At 40.7% G+C, this 16,380-nt stretch overlaps 1 protein-coding gene across 5 annotated transcripts in view; it reads right to left on the reverse strand.

The window, feature by feature from the left end:
- LOC311269366 (roundabout homolog 1-like) overlaps positions 1-16,380 on the reverse strand; it is a 103,553-nt gene that overhangs the window by 20,285 nt on the left and 66,888 nt on the right. For all 5 annotated transcript variants that reach the window (XM_084373479.1, XM_084373476.1, XM_084373477.1 and 2 more), the window contains one exon: positions 4,223-4,380. In XM_084373479.1, the coding sequence (XP_084229605.1) occupies positions 4,223-4,380 (158 nt within the window). The remainder of the gene's footprint in view (positions 1-4,222; positions 4,381-16,380) is intronic.

A 16,380-nucleotide genomic window follows, 5' to 3' on the forward strand; every position in this document is an offset into this window, starting at 1 on the left:
CATATCATGCCCCCCTTTAGAATCCTTATTGTTTTTTGTGAGTAACATAAGAATACATTCAATAATATAGCCAGTAACTGTGCATTTTGTGATAAAATGTCGACATCAAGACTTCGATGCACATTGCCACCCACGTACAATCACATGTTCACTTCCCTTCCATTTTAAAATGCATACGTACATTTTCATGCCCTTGATGGCGTTACAGCAAGCGGTGTTGTGTGCTTGTGTGCATCTGTATGCATCTCTTCATCTAAGGAACAGAATTCGCGCTGCCTTTCAAGCTGCGCGGAAGGTCACCCATTATGAAATTACATAATTCATATCTAGTGCTACATTAGCACAGAACCCTGGGAACAAAGACACTGGCTCTTTGTAGAGACCTTCCTCAGATGTTCAGTCAGCCCACTTTGCCTTTCCCAAACTTTTTACCGTCTCTATACTGATCTGCACACACACACACGCACTCACTCACAAGCAGGCTCGCATACACAACAAAGAGGCGGAAAAGATATATGCACTCCTTAGTGTTTTCACTCTTTTCATAACCTCACCACCATACGCCCCCACAGACCAAGATAGCGGTCTTTAAAGTGTTTGAATGTGAGCTACTGCGCCGACGGTCTGCCGCTACCCAGTGTTAGAGGTGATCCCAGAGCAACAGTGAGATGATGTGAACTGCTGCTCTGGTATGTGTACTATAGCGGGAATGCTGATTTGAAAACCTCAAAAACAACAAACACCGGGTCAGTCCTTACAGCCAGACATCTGAAACCTTCTCCCAGGCATCAACTTCAATTAAACTTTTAGCCCCCCCTATTGTGATTAAAGACAGCTTTATTTTTCCCACTCGCACTAAGTGATTCATACATGCCCCCTACAGACACACACAGCCTGTAATAGCACATTTCTGTTATTTCTTAACAGGGGTCAGAGGTCAAGGCTGCCTACAGAAGCAGGCAAGGGATTCATGCCACACAGCACCTGGCATGGTGAGCACTATTCACTCAGCCAGCGTACAGATGGAATACATCTTTAAATCGCTGCTGCAGGGACGAAACCAACAGCCTTTCATTTATTAGTCATCCCCCTGCAGGCTAACCTTCCACCACAAACAGTTCACACTGTACACCAAATAAGAAAAAAAAAAAACAACCAAGACTGTCCTAAGTATGGCTGACATTCCAAATCTGTTGCAAATGTTGCGGTTTTAAAAGGAAGATTTAACAAACTGTGGTATGACTTGTGGTCGTGTGTACTTTGCATAGACAATGCCAACCACCAGTAATCACAAGGAGCAAGTGGGGGAATTTGGGAGCTGGTATTGCAGATTCAGCCATTCCTGTCAGTATTTAATGGATTAGGTTTGGATGTGCGGACTCACATTTGAGTCAAGGCAAAATGTTCTATATATATATATATATATATAAAAGCATAATAGCACGATTGCGTACTGACCAATGAATGATATCTTATATCAATGTTGGAGCCTCAGCAGCAAAGACAGGCTGCACTTGGCAGACAGCAGCAGCATTTTTACATAGAGATGGGCATTATATGCATTTTATAACGTTATGTTGAGTGTAGATATTGTCTTAGATTTTGGATATCATTATGTTGTGATATGGCATAAGGGTTGTCTTTTCCTGGTTTTAAAGGCTGCATTACAGTTAAGTCATGTAATTGTCTGAACTAACTAATTTTTGAAGGGCCATATAGCCTAGCAACACAATGTATGTGTGTATGTTTTGTGAAATTCTGGATAAGAGACTGAACCACAGAAATGGTAGATATGATGTCTAAAAAATAATAATTATAGTAATAATAAAATAAAAAGCAGAGCATATAGCAGTGAGTAAGCACTAAGTTATAAAACAAGAACAAGAACAGAACAAGAATTGTGCAAAGGAAATAAGTGTAAACATAATATAAATAGCAATAAAACGGTATAACATCAAAAATGTATAGAGGCAACAAGTACTGTATAAAAACAGGGTGTAAAAAGCAAGTTGAAGGTGCAGCAGCCATGATGGCAGTAAGGTGCACATTAAAGATAAGACAACTGCACATAATGAACACATAGTTGTTCATAAAATTAAAACAATAAAGCAGCACATATGAGATAGGGACCCTGTGACATGAAGGATTGTTTTTCCATTTACTTGAATGTCAGTGGGCCCGTCTATTATTGGCTCATAATCTTTCCCATTCTGTGGTTTTCCATTCCATAGAGTAAGCACTGATATTTCCAATAAATGCACAACCATATTAATATCAGGTGATTGAGGTCACTCAGCTGAACCCTGGATGAAGAGATTTGTGTCTTAGATCCATCGGACATCCGTCTGCACTTGGACTGCTGAGTAATAACTGTCTCTGAATGAACCGATATCACATTTTCTGGCAATGTAATGATGCCAAAAAAGTATTCCTCGAGGACTGCAAAGATGATCCTGCTCTTCCCAGCACCATTGACTAATGCTATGCTTCTGCTCTGCAACTTTTCACTGTTTGCTGTAAATAGTGCTGCACTAGTAACTTTAGCAGCTGATTAAAGAGCAGACCAGGCGCTTTTTGATTTCCTGGACTGACCGCTCCTCGTTTTTAGCAGCAGTTCCATTGCTAAGACATCCAAATGTGGTTTGTCTATCCTCCATCTCGGACACTGAAACCTCAGCTTTCGTTTTTCTGCTCTGTGTCAGTGTGTTCACTTTCTTCTTCACGTAGCCTCAAATGCCCTACAGGCGGACACATCCCGAAGCTGCTTATAGTGTGTTATACTGTGACTTACAAGGATTTTACTGTATAAAAAGGTTTTGCTTTTTAAATTAAAATCCATAAATCACTTTTCCCGTGTGAGTCTTCTAAAAATTTGTTATTAAGCATTAACTCACAACTTTATCTGCATATCAGTATTAATAAATGATGGCCAGGCCACAAGGGGAATGGCAAGTAGCCATGAATAACTTGTGGTGGACTCCTTTGGTCTTTGTACAGTAAGTGATGTCTTTGAGTGAACTCTCATGGCAAAGACATATTTCCATATAGAAAAAGATGATTAGAAAGGACAAAGACAGGCACGCAGAAAGTACAAAGCAAAAAGCAGCCTTTGTATTTCCCTCAGAGGAGACTCCCTCCTGCCTCTGATCCGAGCCTTTCCTTAAATCAGAGATAGCTGTTCTGTCCATCACAGTTCCCCAGAGAGACTCTACCTGTCACTCCGCACTAACATGAGCTCGAATCTGCTCTTGTGTGTCCCTGGGAGCATGCAGACATTCAAATAAACAAATCAACACACTTCTTGAGTTGAAGGAATGAGGAGCCTGGTCTTGCTGGCCTGAATCATCAGATGCATCAGTTCAGTGTGTACAAATACATGAAAAGGTACTCACTGCTCTGAACTGTATGCCACATAATGACTTTATATATCATGCTGTGGCTCATACAGTATATTGACATCTACTGGTGGCAGCTTGTTGATGTTTTCTGTAATTGTGCATTTTTGCCATTTTAAAAAAGCAATGTATTTTGCACATGCAATAGTTTTCTTCTGGCAGTTTCATCTATGTGCAGGATCACACATGCGCACACATGATGTTATCAGTTGGTGTTCTCAATAGAGCTACAACAATAAGTTGATAAATCGATCCAAGGAAAATTATGTGCCACCTATTGTGATGATTGATTGATAGTTTCAGTCATTTTTCAAACAAAAATGTTAAACAGTTGCCGGTTCCTGCTTTTCTTAATGATTAATTATTGTAAATGAAGATTCTTCGGGTTTTGGACTGTTGGCCAGACACAAGAAGCAACAGACACAAGGTTTGATCGATTAGTTGTGAAAATGATTAGTAGATTAATCGATAATGAAAATAATTTTTAGTTGCAGCTGTAGTTCTCATGACCACAAGGTTATTTTGTGATCCTGACTTAACAAGCTTCCTTTTCTATACTTTAAAATTCCCAAGGGAGAGGTAATTGGTTCTCTAAAAGTCCAAAAAGGCCAACTAAATACCACAAAATAGCTATTTAGTGTAAAGACTTACACAAAATAGTTTCTGAAGCACAATCCAAGTGTTGCAAAGCACTTGCAATGTGTGATACAATAGCGCATGTTTAGTATCAGCTGAATGCACCAACCAGTAATCAGTGTTTCTGTCAATTATAGAATTGTGTGTGAACTATTCCTTTAAGGTTAGGAGTACATGTGGCCATCTCTTACTGTGATGCGTTCATCTCTGTCATCTAAGTTGGTGCCATCTTTCCTCCAGGAGATGGTGGGTTCAGGGTGCCCACGAGGCGGCTGGCACTCCAGCACTGCTGGCTCGCCCACTGCCACCATCACGTCCACTGGGTTCTGTCTGAAGTCATCGCGTAAAACTGAAAAACACACAGGAAAGCAGAAGAGTCATTAGAGTGGAATTTAATGACGTTTGGCCATGGTTTGACACCACATTCAGAACATTTGCTCATGCCTTCAAGTGGGTTTTTTTTTTTTATTGTGTCAAGAAGAAGCCACCATTTCAGTGACTGACTGATGTGGGATTAACAGTTTTTCACAAGTGGGAATGTAATGTGACAAACCGTATGCTGATTTCTTTTTAAATGTCAGAAACCAGGAAAATAGCTTTTTATTTTTTTCTGTTGTCTGCCTCTTTTCTTGTTCCTAGAATGGCAATCAAATGCACAAAACACAAAATGATCTCCACTTTTGTAAATAACAAGGCCACTATTAGTTTTCTTGTCAGTCACCTAGCAACACTATACTCAAGACCTAAACCAATTGAACAGCGGGACATTTTTTTTTTACTTGACTTCACATGTCGAAATTACAACCTCACAAGTTCCATTTGAAGGCAGCATCATAAAGGGTTGTTTGCTAGCTGTGTCCATCACATATTTTAAGCGCAGCACATCGACTCCTGCCCAAAATGCCATTATGTTGATTAAGGTTGTTTTTTTCAAACAAGACTAATAAAACAATATTGAGTGCTGACAAAATAAAATGAAAATACATATGTCTTCACCAAGGGTTGTGTTTGCACTGTAGCACCTAATCTTAACTCCTTTAATCTCCCCCCTGACAAATACCCCCCATATTATGATTAAAAAAAACATAACTATTATTCAAACTAATAGCAGTAATGATTTATATTTAAGTCTGTGTAGTATGTGTTGATTAATTGGTCAAATGCCTTTGTAAGTCGTTTTCAGGTGCCTATTAACATTAATACAACTATATAAGCATTAATAATTGCATCATAAGCAAGTTTATTGTTACATTAAAGCAACATTTTGTGGAAATTGGCTTTTTGTGTGATTTGGCGCCCCCCGCAGTTTCTCAGTGCAACACCACTGTGGCAAATACAAATCCCAGGTCTGCAACAATTTGTCAGATGTAATGCAGATGCTAACGACAAACAAAAGTCATTAGGTCACAAAGTTATGTGTTGAAAACTTGTATCTTGAAGTAAACATGTACGTAACGCTGAGATCCCTGATGTCTGATTTTTAAGAAAATAATTGTCTACTGTACATAAAAATGTTATCAATATGACCTTTATCATGAAGTGTCACCATAAGAGGAACTACCCCACTTTGGAAATGAGCTGAAATTAAACTAAAATGAAAGCAAAAAATTAAAACTGAACAAAAAATAAAAAACAATTAAAAAATACAGAACTATTAAAGATTCTGACTGAGATGAGCTGTAAGATATTCATTATATCATGTATATATATAATCATGTTAATCAGCACAGCAATGTAACTGCCACAATCTGCCAGGTCACGTCCTTACTCAAGCATGGGGACGAGGTCTATTGAGAAAATCTGCTGAGAAAGCGGCTTGTCTGAATGGCTGACAGTAAGACAAGAAGATACACTGCTACAGAGCAATGCGGAAAGGTGAGATCCAGACGGCTCCACTAGCAGACAGCAGAAAGCCACCACAGCAATTTATCATCTTTCCACAACCAGTAGCCTGCGTACAGAGAGAGAGAGAGAGAGAGAGAGAGAGCCCGCCAACCAGATGCTGAACTGGAGACAAAGCAAACTCGCATCCACTCCAACAAGCCCAACAGAAGAGTGTGATTTCTAGTGGCCACAGGCAGCTCCTTCCTGTCTCCACCATAGACCATATGTATAAAGGTCTTGACTGTGCAGCCTCAAGCTCCAAACTGCGGATTTCTGATAGGCTGCAATTCTAAATTGCAAATCATTGTGTGTAAAACAAAAACCAGCAGGAATAATGTCAGAGCTTTACTGCAGGATTACTGTGAGAAAGACAGTGGAATCCGGATGTGTAAGAGAAAAGGGGGCATCGTGATTGAAAGCCACCTTTTGTTTTATATAACTGTGTGAATTTCTGCCCCTGATGAGGTGAAAAACATGTGCTAATGTAGATGCCTGTGCATGAGTGACTGCTGTTAAGCATTCCCAGTCTTAAATTACATGGGGGGCTTAGAACCTGAACAAGCCAAGGGAGCTGAGCCAACACAGAGAGAGCAGAACAGCAGAACTCAGTGGAGCTGGGTTGGGGTGAAAAGACAGGAAACAATGAGGAAAAAGGCGTAATCACTCCCAGATGGCGGCAACCCGTTCACCTCTGGCTGCGGATTTGTACGTAACGCTGGACAAGGCGGCCTGAGATGCCTGATGAGCCCCGTGGATATGGGCGAACAAATTGGGATGACCTTCTAATTGGAGGCATTTTGGCCCCCGCACTTCTTTGAGCTCCACTCTGCTGCTCTGCCCCGGCGATCCTCCGAGCAGGGTTTGCGACTGGCTGACTGCAGTTGACTGAGCGCTGATGGGAAACAGCTGTCTGACGACCCCACCCCACCCCAACCGCCACCCCCCACCAACACCACCACCATGTCACATGATAAAAGGCATTCCTCGTGGGACAAAAAAACATGGTTGAGGTTACCTCAGACAGGAAGAAAGTGAGACCATCGCGACTGCACGTACAGTGTGTGTGTGTGTGTGTGCGCGCTGATTGATTGACTGATACTATCTCATAACTCCAATAGCAATCAGGTTACACATCTGTTTTTACTATCGTGTGAGGTCCAAATGTCTCCATAGGATCTGAAAGCCTGCACTACTTCCTCAAACCCCTTCCTCAAAAAGATTTATCTTGTGTGATAGCGTTGGAGATAGTTATAATATAAGAAATATGTCAAAGAGAGATAAGGGGTTAAAAGCAAAGGAAGCTTACGAAGGTTAATGAAGAATGTTCTTGTGAGTGTGCCTGTGCGGGGTAAGCACACAAATAATCTGAAACATGTGTTTGTAAAACTGACTCTGTTTATACTCTCAGATGGGGGAAAATGCATCTGTCTATTAAGTCATAATAAGAAATTATGCATGCCCAAGTAAAAACCATGCAAGCATACACAAATGTAAGCACCCTGATTCTCAAAATCTAAACTATGCTAAGACAGCTCTCGACAGCCTTGAATGCCTTTTCTTGCTCTGCACAATTCATGTAATTTCTGCTTATCTGTAAGCTTAGCCCGACAGTTCAGTTCAGTTCAGTTCAGTTCAGTTCAGTCATTTTATTATCCCAGATGGGAATCTTGATTTGCAGTCACGGGCACAAGATAAAAAACACACAAAAAAACAAAAGTACAAGTAACAAGCTGTACTCTCTGTCTGACCCTGAATCACTTAAGTCATTGGCGTTTTTAGAACCAGGCTCCATTTGATGGATGCGTACATTCTTTGAATGCTGAAAGTTGATGAATAAAATAAGGATAAGCCCTGATTTCAGGGACTTTTCAAGAATTATGCAGAGGTCAATCACCACAAATTAAACCCTCTTTCTTCCCTCTGCAACAAAAACACAGACATCATTTCTCTCAGCATGTCTTTGATTGCAGAATCATTAATATTTCTGCTGTATCTCCCCGTCAACTTCAACAACTGAAGCTTTTACTTTACTTTCATCTTGCTTTTTCTTCTTCTCTTAGACTCCTGCATCTGTATTTAAAGGCTTTGCATGCTAACATGTCTAGTTTTTTATTCTCAAATCACGCCTATTTCACAAGCTACAAATGTTTCACAGGTTGTCGCAGTCATTCATAGTATGTGGGCTATGAAACCCACTTCCACAGCTTCTGAAGCCAGCTCGGCTCGCCTGTTTAGCTGGAGCTTTACACCTCTCGCTGTCTTTCTTTTCTCCCTCCATCTGATCCCTCCAGATGAGAATCTCATAGCCCACTTCAAAGGATCAGCCCCTGGCCTCACTACCCTGGATCTGACAGTGTCTGACTTGTTGTTAGTCCTCTGGAGCCTGTGCCAGAGCTTGAAAGGCCTGCTGCAGCCAGGCTCCAATAATCCTCTCTGCAGAGTCCAACTGGACCAAAAAGGAACACAAAACAGGGGAGGGATGGGGCACGAACAGTAACCTTATCACGCTACATCACTGCATGTGACAGCCAGAGGCACCTTTGGTCGCCCAAGTCCAAACTCACCCTCCCTTGTAACTCCATTTTGCATTCAAAATGCTTAAACATACTGCAGGTCCAGCTGTGCAGCTAGCTTTACACAGCAATCATCTGCATGTCCCAAAGTCACCATCAACACTACTGCAAAGCAATGATGGTTTAAATATCAGTTTTAAGATTTGCCAAAAGCAGAACAACAGCTGTGCATGCTGCTGCTTCTGACTCATATTATAGTGGAGGAACACAATTAGCAATCAGCTTATCCAAATGCCCGTTTAGAGACTTCTGACAGACTGCGGAAAGAAGAGAGTAGAACAACGTTGGCAATTCCACATCATTAGTTTGATATGTTTTATATTTTCATTTGCTTTGTAATTTATCAGGATATTTAGATAGAACACGAACGAAAGCTAGGAGACATACCCTAGTGTGTAAGTCACTGCTGGCTCAAGGATTTATACGTGAAGAACTTTTACAATCAGCAGCGTCTGAGTGTGATAAGCATAATTAGCTGCCAACTGTGAAATAAATACAGTGTTTTGCGTGAGAAAAATAGATGGAAAGACACGTAACCCTGACTTTTCAACAACAGATTAAGATCCAGTAGAACAGACTGCGACTGAAGACGTGTTTCGTCTTTTGTCAGAAAGGGTTCCAAACATGTTATCAGTTTCTAATGATAAAGTAACATCATATATACAAAAGTACAGGAAAATACATAATTTTAGTAGGTTGTCAGTTTGATTTTCGTAGATTCCCTCTGCTTTAATAGCCTGGGTTGAAACATTTTAAAGGGGCACTATGTAACTGTTTTCTATCTATATTCTTGAACTGTAGGACCTCTAGATGGGCAATAGGCTCTTTTTGATATCACCCCACAAGACTTGATCTGTTAACCCTTTCCTTGTATCAAGAGCTCTGTCTCTGTTTGTTTATAGGACCTTTAAAAGTTACATAGTGCACCTTTAATAAATTATTGTAAAGAAGGATTTGTGTGCTTAGCAACAGACATAACTAATTAATGAGCTAATTAGCCTACTAACAAAATGATTAAAGAGCCAAAATTAGGTTAGGTGAAACAAATAGTTCAACATTTTGGGAAATATGATTTTTCTAAATATGAAGCCACAGCCAGCAGCCACTTAGTTTAGCTTACAGTAGTGAAGGGGGGGAAAAAGCTAAGAGAAACTAAAATCCACCGACCGGCACCTCTAGAGCTCAATAATCAACACATTAGATCTTGTTTGTTTAATCTGTAAAAATAACATTTTAAAGGGGTTTCAAGGGGAGGTTTTGTGCTCGACTGTTACTTGGCCTGGAGCAGTGACTTTCCTGAGTCTGCGCTGGTTGCCTGGCAACCTCACGGTGATGACAAGACTCTAGGGTTTTCCCGAAATGTTGAACTATTCCTTTAACCAAAATAGAATCCCACCAAGATGGAAAAATATGTTAAAAATACAGTAATCCTGCCTATCATAGGTTACAAAAGGCTCAAAATGTTACGGCTAAAAGCCAAACAAGCCCAGCACAGTATTTAACGTTCGGTCCTATGACAAGCAAAGCACAGCTGTTTGATTTTTACTTAATACGACTTAAACAGTTAATATAAAAAGTCACTGAGTAAATGACATTTAATGGACGGTATTTGAGCAGCATTCAAAAGTATTCACTGAATACCATAACAGTATTAATCCACTGGAAACCCATCCATTATTAATGAATACATGCATGATTTAATCACTTACTTATTCAAGTATCTCATACACTCTGGATTCCTTGAAATGGTTCAATAGTGAGCGGAGAAAAATGAAACTTTCATTGAAATGTTGCCTAGAAAATCGAGCTTAAAAACCGAAAGCCAGAGGTAGACCATTCCTCTACAAATGACTGCCTATACTCTTGTTATTCCTTACATATTGTAGGTAAAGTGTGACTCTATTTCATCAGACCGTGCCAGTGATATGTAAATACTGAAATGGAAAAAAAGACAGAGGCGGACACTGGAATTATGGTTCCTCCTCTGTTCCATGGCACCCTGGACTGAAACCGCACTTATTCCAAGAGCAAGTAGTAATAAGTTAAAATAAGTACTGGCATCTATTACACTGTCCTGAAGCCTTAATGTTTCCTAGTGCTTCAAAACATCCATTTAAGCTCAAATACAAACCAGCCGTCTTTGACTAAAATATCCCAGAGCACTGGCTTCAAAAAATATAATAAATACCTAAAGCTAACCTTAAAAATACAGCAATCATCCAACCCCAGCAGATTTGAAATCTTTGACTTTTCTCACAATCTATCTCGTGACCTCTCCCTACCCCCTCTCACTCTGCTTTGACCCGGCTACCCCTTTCTCCTCCTCCTCCACCTCCTCTTCCTCTTCTTCTCCTCTCTGCTCTAAGAAAGCTGCAGTCTGGAGAGACAGAAAGCTGCAGGAGAAACAGCTGCTCCACAGAAAAACCAATATGTGCAGCTCGTGCACTGTATAGCTGGTCAGATGGATCGAAAAAAAAAAAAAAAGAAGCCAGACAGACACACACACACAGGAGGGCCAGTGGGCCCTGCACCTCTTTGCAAGTACATACCAAAGCCAATAACATAATATGAGCTGCAACCAAGCAAATCCAATAAAAAATGAAGGTCTTATGGTCCCACATACAAATTAGGATACGTGCATTAGCTCAGTCTCATAACTAAGCCACGTGAGAATTGTGGAATAACACACTAGCATCCAGAAGACACCACACACTGCTTATAAAGGAAACAAAAATTCCTCGCCTGTCCTCCCCGGGCTCCCCCTATTTGAATTTCATCTTCTGCAAAGAAATCATTACTCACAAAAGTCCCAGGGCAACCCGATTTTTTTGCATGCAGAGCCATAAATCTATCTTAGGTTTGGCGTGCCAATTAACTCAACATAGAGGCTCACTTACAGGGCTGAAGCTCTCGGTTATATTTTTGGGCCAAATTTTACACTTTCACACAACTTTTTGTTTGGTCTTACTTCTTCACATTTAAAGGGGAAGTCCACCAATTTTACACATTTTTCACAAGTGTCACAGGTCTTGGGGAGTACAATTGCACGTGTTTTTTTTTTTATTCAGCCTGGTGTGACTCCTGAGGAAGCTGTATGTAATCCGATAAATTGCCGACACTGATGTCACTAAGTGGCTAAGTTGCATTGTTGATGATGTAGGCGCCAGGTTTCTAAGAAGGAAGAAGTGTACTTGGAACAAAATATTTCCAACAGCATTAAGAATGAGAAGCTAGACCAGTGGACAGCTTTTCAAAGCCTAGTGCCAACATTACCCACAATACACTTTACATCACTGGAGGCAATTTATCAGATTACATCCAGCTTCCTCTGGAGCCACAAAAGCTTTATACCAATTTCACATATGCAGTCGTACTCTGCAGGAACTGTACATGAAACTGAATATGTAAAATTAACAGTCACAGTAAACTTAGGCTTTTTTATGTTTATTTTGTTTGTTTGTTTTTTTGTGCCTTAATTTCAACCAACAGTCATGCTTTTACATTACCCCATTAACTAAATCTGTTAAATTATGCCGTTTTCCACTATTTTAAAACAATATGACAACAGATTTTAAAGTCAGAAGAAAGTCTGACAGGAATGATGTTACCTGGGCAATGGACGCACACACAACCTATTAAGAAGCACTGCGTTCTGACAGGGGTTTTATGTGCGCAACGATGCTGTCTGAGTGTGCGTGTAAGGATGGATGCACCGGTTCATCAGTTCTTGGATGTTCTGACACTCTAATCCTGTTGATGTACGTGCAGAACATATCACTCGTGAGGGGGCAGACATTAAAACCAGCTAAAAGGATTGTGTAACCTCCATTTTAATCTCCTCCAATCATCCTATCCCTCTGTAAAAAGGAAGATGGGAGGAAGAGAAAGAGGAAAAGCACGGCTGAGAATAAGGAGAGGGCAGATACAGAGAGACAGACGGACATGAAGCAGATTAGGAGAATTAGTGAAGTGGCAGAAGAGCTGGGTGAAACAGCTCTGATAAGGTTAGGGAAATTGTCAATCACAGAAAAGTGCAAAAGGTTGACTGAGTTTCTGTTGTTGCCTGAAAAGTCTTGATTTCTCTCGTTTGCCTCATGACAACAAAGCAAAACACGATCATCTGTTCAATGAGGGGGTTTCGGGGGGTTCAGAGAGCACGCAGCGAGGACAAATTTGCAAAAAGACATCTAAAATGACACAACTACCTTGTCTGTAATTCTTTGTTTCCCGACTTAGAGTCACTGGAGCTCATTGCTAGTACAGCATAAAACTAAATCGATGTCAAATATTGAATCATTTGAGAATCAAATAGAAAAGGTGTGAGTACAGTTGTACAGACATTACATTGTGTTTGCTTTTAAGATTTAAGAACCGGTGCTGTAGACGTCTTTATGAGCCGTAGAGAGCTGTATCAACTTCGGGCTTTGTGAGAGCTTGAGAGGAAAAACAGGCCGACAAGTTGTTACACATGTTCAGAGAAACGGACACACACACACACACTTGTTCTTTTGTTTATGGGATACATAGTGTTTTTATAGAAAACATTCCCACACATAACTCACGCTCATTTACTCTGGAGCAGACAACATAAAGCTACAGCGCTCTACCTTTGGAGATCTGCCGTTTAGACCAAACAATACATCACACTGGCCACACCTGCTGTACATCACAGTGCAAGTTTTAAAGAAAGTAAATAGAAGCTATATTTAGAGAGGGGTATAACATGTTTAATGACTTTGGTTCAACATTGTTGCTGCCTGTTGTAGAGAATCCCAGCGTCATGGATGATGTTTACACTGTCTACAGTGAACAGTACATGGATCAGATCAGATTATGTTTGGATTTGAGGAACCTTTTCCATTGATAAATGTCAACCACCTGATCAAACTTCACAAATCCATTCCAAATCTCTTTTTTTCATTATTTCATAATAAATAACAATTAACCAATTGACATTGTATTCAACCAATCTGCTCTATGTATTAACTATAATCTTACCATAACATTGTCCCTCTATATATGTGGGGGTTTACTGTGTTGATAAGTGTACTACTGCGTATGTGTAACCTATTTGTTGCCACAACTATTTGAATATTAAGTAATACATTGTCTTACAGAGTCTCAATGCAGCTGTGTTGGGATCCACAGATTAAGATTGTTCATTATGGGATTTAAACTGAACTAAGTCCCCCACAATCCTCCAGGTCTTCACACTTAGGTGCAAAGACCGCCCAGCTGTTTGCAGGATGCCTGACAATGAGGTAATGTATATTTTTGTAGGTATGCAGGATCAATAGCTGCTATACAAAGAGAGGCTGGCTATTAGCACATCATGTAGGTGCAAAGCTATCAGGCAATTGCGTGATTGAAGAGAAGGTAACGCCTGCCATAGAAGATTGTTTTAATTTTATGAGCAATCAGACATGGATAAGTCAGAATCCAACCCAATGATGAGCGTTAAAAATAACTATATTAACTATACAGAAATAGACATCTTCTGCCGATGGTCTCGTTGGCGCATGTAGGTCGAATGGAGGAATCCGAATTAAATCCAGGCTGTTCCATAAGCAGTTAGAAGTTCATTGTTGCGTGTTTAAGTTGAGTTTTTCCTCTCCTTACTCTGCACTAAAGAAAAAAACAGTCAAGAAAATGGTTGATCTAAATACTATTTGTGTTAAATTATTCCCTCTAGCATCAACTGAGTAAACTCAATCACCCAACCCCTACGACATGGTAACCACTTTTGAATGTTTTCCAATTAATTTTGCAAAGGCTCTGCAGATTCATTAAATCAAGCTTCTGTTTAACAAAATAAATGAAAGCAAAGTAAATCACACTCAACACGGCAGCTTGGTCCATTCAATCAGTGCGATTGCTTTCAGTGTCTGCTCAGGGAACACAACGCATGTGGAGGGACGCAGTCCTCTAAAACGTGTTGTCAAAATGACGTTTATTTGATGCATAAAGTTGCTGTGTTTTCTGCTTTCAGTGCAGTCGTATATTTACAAGGACTCACCGCTCTCTCACTGTTGTGATGATGCAAGCATTGTGTGATTGAGTCAGAATGAAATGTTTATAAATGGGGGTGGTGTCTGCTCTTGCCACCTGTTATTTCGTAAGTAGCCCTCACTTTAGCCCACTGCCATAAAGTCATACAACCACCTCAGGTAAACATTACTGCCTGTATGTTGTGAATTAAACTCATTAAGAACGTCATTTACTTTAACTACCTTCCCTGAGCTTTAAAAAAGTACGATTGTGAAATGACCATAATCTCCAGTCACACAGAAACTAGCCTTTAATTATTCCAAACGAAACTGGAATTCCTTCTGGTGTGAGTGATAATAAGAGGTGAGGGAGCAAACAACTGAGAATGCTGGGTGGATGACACTAATGAGCGACACACACTCGGACACAGAGAGGTGTATGACAGGGCGTTGACAGTAGCAGGTTAAAATGGCAAGGGAGCACAGGCAATACCTGGGGATTGTTGAACTCAAAGCACAATGACCTACATACTGAGATCCGTACTAACAATACCTTCCCAGAGGGACCTGACCTCGTGCATGGGGATGGCTCACAATCTGTCCCTGTGGCACACGAGCGTATTACATTAAAGGTCTGTTCCAGGTGTGAAACGATTCAGACTCAGTCGAGACAATCAAGATGGTTTGTGATTCAAATCAGACAGAATCTCGGGGAAAAAACACACCAGGCTGTTTCCACCGCAAATTCTGACAAAAACAGCAGACACCTGAACATTTTTAATAGCAGGAAGTGCACAGCAATGAGCATGAGAACGCAACAAAAACCAAATCAAGTCCTCTTCTTGTGAATAATGGAGAGAGCTGGAGGCAGTCGAAACGTGGCCTCTTTTCTCTCCGGGGCAAGAGTCCCCCTCGCATGAAAGCAGAGAAAAGCCACACACACACCGCCCTTTAACCCTCTCATTAGTGTAATCCTGCATGAGGAGAGTAAATTGTCATGAATAAATCCACTTAGAAGCCAGTGAATGAAAGACTTTCACTTTGAGACGGTTGCATTACCATTTCAATAAGCGTGCCATGCTGCAAAACGTTGGCAGTGTTTGACGGAGTAATTGGGAACATTAACGAGTAGATAAAATATGGTTAGCCGAGGGAAGCGTGGACGTAAGTGAGTGTGTGCGCGAGTGTGTCAATTAATTTTTTTTTTTTTCCACTGACAAAAAAAAACACATTTTGAGATTTTTCCACTAATAAGGCCAATGAATCCCCCTGAAGGAGCGAGGTTGGTGAGAAAGACTTTGCGGGCTTTGTTTGACAAAACAAAAGAAGCAGGCAGCAGACAGACCTTGAGACAAATGTATTCTAGTATATCGCCCATGGAAACCTTTGTTTGAGCAGCGTGACCTTAGCAGCGGTGTTTGGAAATATCTCCGTGGGCTAGGCTGAGTTCTAAATAAGCACCTTCTATGAACTGTACACAAAAAAGCAAAGAGGGGGCAAACTTCAGGCTATGTGCAATTACACACTGCAGACGGAGCATAAATCTGAAGCTTAGTGGGCTACTCTTTGTTTAGAGTATCTACCTTAATTCCTACCTGGCCTTAGTTTTTGAAAGAAGACAGAGTGGGTAGGATAGAAATAATAAAGAGCAAAACCCAGGAGAGACGCTCCGAGGGAAGAGTGCACCCGGGTCACAAAGAGAAGCGATGGAGAGGAGGAGGATGAGGAAGAGCTGCTGGTGGGGAGGGCAATGTATCGCAACAAAGAGAAAAGTGAGCAAGACAAAGACGTAACAAGCATGGGTAGGAGTAGAGATGCAGACACAAAGAAACAAAGAGATACAGCGAACGCAAGACTGGAAGAGGAGACTCGACAGCGATGCAGTTCTTTTGCTTTATGGCGAGG

Source organism: Pagrus pagrus, assembly GCF_965226575.1.
Source record: "Pagrus pagrus genome assembly, chromosome: 14".
In the NCBI taxonomy this organism is placed as follows: Eukaryota; Metazoa; Chordata; class Actinopteri; order Spariformes; family Sparidae; genus Pagrus; species Pagrus pagrus.